This window comes from Canis aureus, chromosome 10, assembly GCF_053574225.1.
Source record: "Canis aureus isolate CA01 chromosome 10, VMU_Caureus_v.1.0, whole genome shotgun sequence".
Taxonomy (NCBI): domain Eukaryota; kingdom Metazoa; phylum Chordata; class Mammalia; order Carnivora; family Canidae; genus Canis; species Canis aureus.
This window is the reverse complement of record NC_135620.1, coordinates 21,415,811-21,426,412: the sequence shown is the minus strand read 5'-3', so window position 1 is coordinate 21,426,412 and position 10,602 is coordinate 21,415,811. Positions and strand designations below refer to the sequence as shown.

Below are 10,602 nucleotides of genomic sequence, written 5' to 3'. Positions count from 1 at the left end.
CTGCTCCTCCTTCCGCCCCCGTGCGGGCTTCCCTCTGGCCAGTCGCGCGTGGGCTGAGGCCCTGGGCGGGCGTTGCGAAGGCTTGTTTCCTCGAACACTGACCCCGGGACAGTCCGGAGTTCTCTACCTCGGGCGTGGAGAGTACAGTCCCCCTACTTAAGGTGAATGTGCCGTCTCGTGGACTGCTAAGGGCAGGCTGGGGAGCACGGGGGCCGGGGCCGCGGCCATGAACTCACCCGTGGACCCCGGCGCTAGGCAGGCGCTGAAGAAGAAGCCTCCCGAGCGGACCCCCGAGGTAAGGCTGGCCGACCATAGCCCGCGTCCCGCTGTCCAACGGACAGCATCCTTCTGTCGGTCCGAAACCTGCGGCGACTGTCCCCTTGCCAGAGCCTCGCACCTGCTGCCAGTATATCTGTTCTCTGTCTCTCCTCCGCCCTCACCCAGGCCCTTCTCGCAGGGGTGATGACCGCCTTTCCTGCTTGGGGTGCAGACTTCCCGCACACCCGTCTTTGCCGGTGACTTCCTAGTGTTTTCGGTAAGAAGGTACCGTAACAAAATCGTATTTTCTCAGGGCAAACTGTAGGTCTCGGAGTGAGATTTTCCCTGGGTAGATGGACAGGAAAACGAGGTAGAAACTGTAAAGTCATCTGTAATAGTCATGTTATGAAAAAGTAACTTTTCTTTAAAGGCCTCTTGAAGTTGCCTCGGAAAGAAAGTTTTCAAAATCAGTTTAAAACTTTGCATCCAGTCAGGTGACGAATCCTGCTGGTGGATGATGCATATTTAAAGATCGGTTTTGGTGGTACTTTCTCAGAGTGTCAGCGGGAAATTTTTTAGTATTTTGTACTTGGATCCAAAATTTGCTGTAGTGGGTTAGCATCAGTGGCATTAGCTAAAATGATTTTATTTATTTGTTTGTTTATTTATTTTTTGCTAAAATGATTTTAATGGGACTTCAAGGCTAATTTTCAGTCAAGTAAGTGAAACCTTCTAACTCTGCGTAGCCCCATAGAGTGTTTAGATCTTGGAGAAGGTTTTCCTTGATTTGGAGAAGTTTCTGTAAAATGGTATATTTTCTTAAAGCAAAAACTGACAAGAGTGTGAAGGATTGTTAGACTGTCATGTATATAGTTTGCAATAAATGAAATTAAATGTTCATTCCTACCAAGTCACTCTTGGTGGTGTTTTGTTTTTTTGTTTGTTTGTTTTCAGATTTATAGTACTTTACATAGTCTCAGTAACTTGGGGCTGATATTTTGTGATATGACACTAGTAAAGCCATAGCTGTAGCTGTGGTAAATCAAAACTTTGTTTTTGGGGATTCTGATCTTTTAATGGAAACAAGGCAAATTCTGCCTCTTTCCAGTGTCCTCGTTTTGAGACCTACATTTATAATCCCTTGTGTTTTAATTTCCTTGTGATGATTCTTAAAGTCGTGAGCTAATTGAAAGCGTTCACCTTCACACAGGTGAATCTGCTATAGTTTTTATATAACCAAACTATTACGCAACTCTTGCAATCTATAATGTAGCTTTTACTTTTAAATAATATTTATGATAAATTCACATTATATTTTTTAAAAAGATTTTTATTGATTTGAGAGAAAGACTGCAAGAGGGAGCATGAGCAGGGAGGAGAGGGAGAAGCAGGCTTCCCTCGGAGCAGGGAGGCGGACTCAGAGCTTGATTCCAGGACCCCAAGGACCATGACCTAAGCTGAAGGCAGATGCTTAACCGACTGAGCCACCTAGGCACCCCATAAATTCAAACTTTAATGGGAAAATCTCCTCTTTAATAGCGTAATTAGCTTATCTTGAAATGGCCTATTTTTGAGCCTTAGGAGATTTTTCCTTCCTTCCTTCCTTCCTTGTTTGTTTGTTTTAGATTTTCTAAACTACTCACAAAATTATGTTGGCCAGTGTGTGCCGCTTTAAATACTTTATCTTGTTTTACTGGAATAGCAGCATTGTTTGAGGGAATGCTGACCAACTATACAGTCTAGAGTCCTGACATCTAGCAGCATAACATGGTTAACTGCTTGATTCATGGCGGTGCTTTGGAGTGAGTATAGAATTTGTTTGCAGTACAAAAGTATGAGTAAAGAAGTGGTAACCTGAACCCAAGTGATGATTTATTTGTGAGGATTTGATGAAATCCTCACAAGTATGTTTCTCTTTTCAGGAGATCTTTATTCTTTTAGTGGAGTCTTAAAATTTTATTATAAGTATATTCATTTATCAATTATTGATTGAAATCTTGTAAGTTCAAGGCACTGTTCTGTGCACTGGGATGTATCAGTGAGCGAAACAGGCCTGCCCTACTGGTTCTTGGAATTCTTATGAAAGGAGGAAGGGAGGAAATGGATAAATACAACCAAGTTAAATAATATGTGATAATGACTAATTTGAGAAGGAATAAAGGGATTGGAAGCAAGGGGCAAGGGCTGGGTTACAGTTTAAATAAGATGGTCAGTGTTGTGATTTTTGAGATGACTTTTGAGTGAAGGCTTGATACATGTGATGGAATTAGCTCTGGAGATATATGGGGAAAGATCTTTCAAAGTAGAGGGAATAGTCATTGCACTTCCAAGATGAGAGTATGTCTGGTGCCTTCAAAGGAATAGCAAGGAGCTCCTAGTGACTGGAGGAGAGTAAACAAAGGTGAGAATTGTAAGAGATGAAGTCAGAGAGACAGTAATAGTATGGAAGGGAGTATTTCATTAGAGTCTTTGTAAGTCCTAAGAAATTCCTTAACTTTTCTTTTGTGTGAGAGAGCCGCCAGAGGATTTTGAAGTAGAGGAGTGATATTATCCTCCTTAACTTTTTAAAGAGCCCCCCTGGTTGCTTGCTGGGTTGAGATTATAGAATATGGTAGTAACAGTAGGAAGAAGCAGATTCATCAGTTAGAGGCTATCATGTTGCAGTTGGGAAGAACTGATTGTAACTCAGACTAAAGTGATAGTAATGCAGGTGGTAGGAAGTAATCAAGTACGGAAATATTTTGAAGGTTTAGCCAACAGAAGATTCGTTAATGAATTAGCTGTATGCTTTGAGGGGGGAAAAAGAATTGAGCAAGGTTTCAAGTGTTTTGGCCTGAAAACTGGTGTTGGAGTTACCATCATAGAGTTTCAGGTGGCATCAAAGAGATGGGAGAAAGCTGCAGGAGGAGCAGGTTTTGGGAGGGAGTTCAGTTTTGTTTTGTTTTGTTTTTTAAAGAGTTTATTTATTTATTCATGGGAGACAGAGAAAGAGAGAAAGAGGCAGAGACATAGGCAAGGGAGATGCAGGCTCCCTATGGGGAGCCTGATGCGGGACTCGGTCCCAGAACCCTGGGATCACGACCTGAGCCAAAGGCAGACTCTTAACCACTGAACTACCCAGGTGCCCAAGAATTCAATTTTGAATGTGTCACATGTGAAATTATTAGAAATGTTGAGTAAGGAGTTGCATATACAAATTTCTATTTCTATGGAGAGGGCTGGGCTGGAGATAAAAACTTTATACTCATTAGCTAGTAGGTACTATTTAAAGTCACGAGACTGGATGAAATTACAACAGCAGCGAGTGTACATAGAGAATAGAAGAGGACCACAGCCCCGTGACATGGTTGATTACTACTATATCAGGGGTAAAGAGCAGAGACCAGCAAAAGAGAATGAGTGGGAGCAAACAGTGCAGGAGAACAGCAGCCAAAACAAATGAAATGTGTAATAGAAGGGGATAAAATTCATTCAACCTATTTTTTTTAATGCTTAGTGTGTACAAAGTATTATGAAAAAAATAGACAAATAGGTAAGAATCACTGTCTTATAATCTTGTAATCAGATGTTTGCATTGTGTAATGAGTAAAGAAGTCTTCTGTTTGTTTCTGGGACAAAACTAATAGTCTGTTTATTTTGAACCATCTGTTGCCCTTATGTGAAATTATCATCTCAGACTTAATCTTAGTTAGCCAGACATGGAATGTGAAAATATGTTGTACAGTATACCACTTAAAACTGTTCTAACACAGTTTTTTCTTTCTGGCTTATTTGTCCTACTTTGTAGACCCAGCTTCACAGCCCATTGTCCTTTCCTGAGGTAGTTCTTTGATTTCCTTTTCCACTTCGCAAAGATTTTTTTTTTTAAGTGGAAAATTTTAGACTTAAGTACTCTGAGAAGCTTAGCGCTCTAAATCCATGGAAGCTGTTAAGGTACTCATTTTTAGTTCTACGAAAATTTAATATATTACAGTCAAAATTATAGTCTTGATTTTGTCTCTTCCTCAACTTAATGCCCATGAAACACCATTCTTTGTCAATAACCTTTCTTTTTTACCTCAGACCTCCTTCTCTCTCTTAGGGTTTATTTCCGTGATTAATATCATGATTTTTATGTACTTAATAATGAATAAATGTTCTAAAACAAAATTGAGAACTCATTTTGTGATCCTCATGTTAAAAAGCTAATAGTTTCTATTGGTATAACTTGATTTTGTACCTCCTGGGAAGCCTCATTCAGCCCCTTTGCCTTCAGTTTATATTTAGAGGCTGACAGCTGGCCCTTCTTACCGCCCCCCCTTTCATGTGCTTTAGATCCATATATCTATTAAATTGTCCTCCAGGTTCTTTAATCACCTTTCCTAAGTTGAAGTCTCATCATTCCCTCTTAGTATTCTGTTGGTGACTGTCCCAGTTGCTCACTTTAGAAATTCATGTTTAGACTCATGATTCTCCCTGTTAGTCTTCTCTCTATCCAACTGGCTGCTAAGCCTTCTTGATTTTATGTCCTGAATCTTTCTACCTTTTTTCCTCCCATGCTTGCTACCCTACTTCAGGCCCTTATATCATTTTTACCTTTGATTATTTTGCTTGAGTCATCTTATTTTTTGTTATTTTACTGCTACAGTGTTCTTTTTAATACCCATATCTCATCATGTTTCTCTTTATTTTTTTTTCTTCTGTTTGTGACACTTTATTGATGCTGGGGAACATGTTTCACTCTTGATCAGAATTGTCCACTGTCTAGATAAGTTAGCTATATAAGTCATAATCTACATAGTTTTTTGCAAGTTAAAAGAGGCGCTATTAATATTTATGTCAGGATAACAGGTTAAAGAGGGACTATCTGAGGTAAACTGAGTTGTAGGGTTATCGCAACTGCATAATAACATTAGTATGTCCTTTCATTTAATAAATATGTAAGACACAATACTAAAATTGAATGTTGTAGAAAGAACTTGGATATGGTCCCTATTTATGAGTCAGGGGACAGTCATGGAAACAGTAAAATGTTAAGGTTATCATTGACAAATGTATGGATAGGATACTTTGGACTGCAAGTGGGAAAAGGAAAAGCTTTGAGGAGCAATTAATTGAATCTTAAACGTTGTGAATAGCTGTCTGGATGACCTCTAAAGGGAAGTCATTCCAAGCAGAGAGCAAAAAGAGCAAAGGAAAAATAGATGTGTAGAACAAGAAGCCACTTTGTAAGCGTGCATTCCCAGTTGGGGTGATATCATCCCCAAAGGGACAAAAATTATTTTTTAAAGGTTTATTTATTTGAGAGAGAGCATGTGTATGCATGTGCTCACACAGGGGGAAGAGCGGGGGTGGGTGGGAGAGGGATAAGCAGATTCTGTGCTGACTGGGGTGCCCAGCACTGGGTTGGATCCCATGACCATGAGATCATGACCTGAGCCAAAATTAAGAGTTAACTGATCAACTGGCTGAGCCACCCAGGTACCTAACAAAAATTGTGTTTTAGGGGAGTAGTGGAGGAAAATCTTAGACCTTACTATGGTTTGTAGCCTTACAAAAGTCAATTCTACCTAGCAGAATCTTATTCCTTAGTATTTAATTGGGGATGAGGCAGCATTTAGGGAAAAAATGTCTAAAAAGGCTGTTTGAGAGGGATGTGATAATGAATAAAGGTTGCAAAACATTGTGTACGGGGTGTTGGGGGTTAAATGTTAAAGCTGGATATACTAGCAGGGTTAAATCATTTCAAGGATTTGTACTTGATTTTATGAATAAAGGAGAAACATGGGAGGGTTTGAAGCCTGAAAATAACATCAGCTTTTACAAAGATCACTCTGGGCATTGTTGAAGATGTATTGGGGAGGAAGGATGGTGCTGTAATAAAGGCAAGAAGGCTTATAGGTAGGGTGAACATTTTGTCCAAACCAGGGCACATTTCTGAATGAAAGAGAAGACTATTAATGGTTATATCAGGATGACAAACCAGGAGATAGGGTCCTGGTTATAGGACACAAATGAGTAGCTCAGGTGTGAGACAAGGTAGTGGCATATGGGAAACTGAGTTATTGAGGAGCTGGAACTGGCCCTAGTGGTACTCACTGGAATTGGGAGTATTCTGCCTCCCACCAGGTTTTTTCTTAAAAGTTTGAAATTGACTATAGTATACATACAATAAAGTCCACACCCCCTAAGTGGATGGCCAGCTTAACTTTTACAGATACATCTAGTTACCATCCAAATTGAGGTATGGAATATTACCACCACTCTAGAAGCTCCCCCTTTTGCCTCTCCCAGTCAGTACCCTTTCCAAGAGGAAAGCACTTTTTTTGGACATCTTTTACTGTAAATTTGTTCTGCCTACTTTTGAACTTCATTTGAGTACAATCATAAAATGTGTATTCTTTGCAGCAACCAAGAAGGCTTGGTTTTTTTGTGTTTAACCCTTGGATTGGACTTGGAACCTTCTCTCTTGGTGATTTCCTTGATCTTCATTTGCCTATCCTTTTTATCCCAACCCACCCTTTTAGCTACCCTTTTGAATTGTCTACTTCACTCTGAAGTGAAAAGTACAAACCTACTTTTCCGGTAATTGCTTCTCAGCTCCAGAAGCTGCATTTGAGACCAAGATATGCTCTGCCCTTTTGTTCCTCTCAAAATTCTCTAATACACAAGATTAGGCCTGGCTATCTGTCTTTTGCTTGTTGGAAACAGATTTGGACTGGGTGCAAGAGCAAGTTTAAATGATTTGGGTAACTGCCTGTTTAAGAGTGCACTAGTAAGCAGAATTAGGATGGAAAGAGATTAAGTCTTGGAAGCTGTTTTCAGACTCCATCCAGGGGATACAGGTAGGTGGATGTTCAGTCAGAATTTGCAGCTTCAGGTTAAACCAGGCTCTGGGTCTGATTCGATGTGAGAGTCTACAGCATATGGGTTATAGGTGAAGTCATGAGGTTGGTAGGAATGACCAGGGTGAAAAGCAAAATGAGAGTAGGACTCTTCTCTTTGGTAGAGTCTTCTCTTTGGGTGCTCTTCTATTAAAGGGATGGGACGAGGGAAAGAGAACTGCAAAAGAGACTGAAAATAGTTAAAGAAGTAGGATGAGAATAGAAGAGTGCTGCTACAAGAGGGCATTTCAGACAGAAATCCCTAAGCACTAATGTCAGATACTTTTGAGAGTTCAAGAAAAGGAGAATTGGTAAGTTCTTTGGATTGTGTCTATTAGAATGATTTCACTGGACTAATGAATCTTTATCAGGATCTTTATCCTGATTGCAATGGGTTGAAGAGAGAATAAGACCAGAGAAAGTGAAGGCAGAATAAGATCCAAGAAAGTGAAGTGAACTTGTTTAGAGAGGTAGAGTCCTCCATGATCTTCTGCATGGCATTCTAGCCTTATCGTCCCAAACACATGTATTTTAACAACTTAAAATTTCAAAACACCTTACTTCTCTATCTAGGCTATGTCTATTTCTCACTGTAGGGAACTTTTTTTATTATTATTACCTGTGCTCACCCTTTATTTCTTGAGTTAGAACATTTGGAATGGAGTGGGGTTTTTTTCTTAAGATTTTATCTATTCATGAGAGACACAGAGAGAGGAGCAGAGACATAGGCGGAGGGAGAAGCAGGCTCCATAGGCAGGGAGCCTGATGTGGGACTCAGTCCCCAGACCCAGGATCAGGCCCTGAACTGCAGGCAGACACTGAACCACTGAGCTACCCAGGCATCCCTGGAATGGAGTGTTAAGCCTTAGTATTTACAAAAAGCTTCTTAAGTGGTTCTGATACACAGGTGAGAAGCATTGTCCATTGTGTCATATTCTCCTCTGTGTGCTTTATGCAGGATGGAAAGTATGCTTATAGCAGTGTTTACAGCCCTGGAATTTTGCATTTGGGCAAGTCTACTTTAAATGTAGGCTCCAGCACTGAGATTTTGAGTGATCCTGGGCAAGTTGCCTAACTTCTCTAAGACTGAATATCATTTTGGGATTGTTGTGTAGACCAAATGAGATAATAAATGTCAAGTATTTAGCAAGTACTTGTCATAATAAACAATAAATGACAGCATATATATTAGCTTGCCTTTCTTCTAACTGGAAAGCTATCCTCTGACTTGGCAAGTTCAGTCTCCGCACTGAAGTGTCAGCTCCAGTACTCATCTGCAAAATTGCAAATTTCCTTACTTTTCCACTCCTTCTCAGTGTTCCCAGGATACTTCACACTTTGCTCCACCACAGTAATTACTGTGTTAGGATTACTTGCATGTTTGTCTCTGTGGCTGGAATATGATCTCCTTGAAGACAAAGTATCCTTATGTCCCAGTGCAGAGTATGTAATACTTGGTAAAAATAGGTATCCAGATGTTTGTAATTGACTTTAAGAAGTAAAGAATGTGAAAAATACTGTTCCCCTCTTATTGTGGTGATTTCTATTGGTCTAATATTTGAAGTCCTAGGATTAAGACTGATGAAGCTTGGCAAAAATGGCAAAATTTCCTGTTAGTATTCTCTAATTAAAATGTGAAAAAAGTGCAGTTGCCATAAAGACACTGTGTTTTACCTGGCAATTCTTCATAAATAGTACTGAGTGGAGAAACATAGTCATACCTTGAAACAGGAACTCCTTTTTTGTATGGTATTAAAACACACAAAAAACATATGTGCAGGAAACTTCACAGGGAAATTTAGATAAATATCGGTTTTAATTTCGCATACGATTTTAACCAGATGACTTAAAACTTTTTCCTGGGCAAAAATAACATGCTCAGCAAGGTGCTAATATAATTACCTTCCCACAGAAAAAGGTTAAAAAACGAGCTTATATTTGTTATAAAAGGTTGAAGAGGGAGCTAGGACTGTAAGAATGTAAAATTTAATATTCTTGTAGTTATTAATCCATTTCAGAATTTAGAGTAATCCTTAAATATAGACTTGTAGAGGTATTTTCTGAATTGACGAAAGCATACCATTGTACTTGGAGTCATTTTTGAGTGAGTCACTGTGCACATCCCTGAGGGTGGCAGAACAAAGATTCTCTTGTGCTTTTCTATGGCAGATGCACATTCAGAGGGTTTTTGGAAAGTACAAGAACTTATTTATGCTTTGGGGCCCTATAGCCTTCATTTGTAAACTTAACTGGGTAGAAAGAGAACATAGATCTGGATGGGGTCTTTATTAGACAACATTCCTTCCAGGCACCTCATTTTACATGTATTGGAGAGTCCCATCTTGAGAAAAAACTGTAGCCATTCCGGAACTTGGACACCATAAGATTTTGCTTTGGAGAGACTAAGAGGCTTCCCCAAGAGAATTTGACAGAATTGAGGAGCAGCCAGGCATGATGAGCTTGACTATGTGACAAAGTCCTGTTCTTTGAAAAGGATGGAGTGATTGTGAGCTCTGTGACATTGTGGTTATTATTTGGTTTGACCTTGGACCAGCCTGTGTAAACTGAGATCTTACTGTAAATAAGAAGTGAACAAGCCACTTTATTGAGAACATGGAATTATGGAGGCATAAGCAGCCCCTATTTGATGCTCTCCACTATAAGACACTCTGCACTACTTTGTCATAAACTAAAACTTTGGCAGACGGGGGCTTTAGGCTTTGTCATGTGGCAGAGATAGTGGGGTTCATCGGACAAGACACTTAGCACTGCCAGCATGTATTTGTGAATGTATATTTAGCACTTCTAGAAATACTTTAGCTGGTGAGGTCAAGAGCTAGTGACAAGAGTTGTGTATAGATAAAGGAACTGCACTCCTGAGAGATACGATGGCATGTTCGAGGTCACATGATTCATTGGTAACTTCCTCAGTCCAGTAGCACCCTACTGCTTTGTCTGCATCAGAACAGTGAAGTTTAGGCCATATTTTAAGTTTTGAACTTTTGTCATCTGTATCGATATCTATTATTTTCCTGAGTAAATTCCCCTTGTTTTATCTTGCCTGTGCTATCTGTAGTACTTTAAGGTGCTGTGTAGATTTAATGGAAAATATCAGTGTAATGGAAATTTAGAATTGTCAAGTTTTATGTAGGATGAAAACAGGTGTTGCTTGATATCTGTGTCAGTGATTTCTTACAGCATTCTATTTTATAACTTATTGTTTTCAAAGGTTGGTAGTATATTCCATTTTTGCCTTTTAAAAGCATTCAGCTAATATGAAAAGGCTTCATCACAGAAGGTTTTTTTGTTTTTGTTTTTGTATTTTACAAAGAGTTGTGTCACAACTGCCAGCTGGAGTTTGGAGAATTTATAATAAGCTCCTTAATGAGACAGATTTGAATACATATATTTTTTTGAGAAAGAGTGCCTATTGTATATTTGTGTGGTAAATATTTTTTATGTACCATTTCTAAGTGCCAGG

At 39.4% G+C, this 10,602-nt stretch overlaps 1 protein-coding gene across 9 annotated transcripts in view; it reads left to right on the top strand.

Annotated features, from left to right (window-relative positions):
• Position 1: 1 nt before the first annotated feature.
• RAPGEF6 (Rap guanine nucleotide exchange factor 6) overlaps positions 2 to 10,602 on the top strand; it is a 190,309-nt gene continuing 179,708 nt past the window's right edge. For 7 of the 9 annotated variants that reach the window (XM_077911554.1, XM_077911550.1, XM_077911553.1 and 4 more), the window contains exon 1: positions 2 to 295. In XM_077911554.1, coding sequence (XP_077767680.1) covers positions 227 to 295 — 69 coding nt within the window. In that variant the 5' untranslated portion in view covers positions 2 to 226. Of the gene's footprint in view, positions 296 to 524; positions 544 to 10,602 lie in introns of those variants that run through there. The other 2 variants (XM_077911551.1, XM_077911552.1) reach the window with 2 other exon arrangements.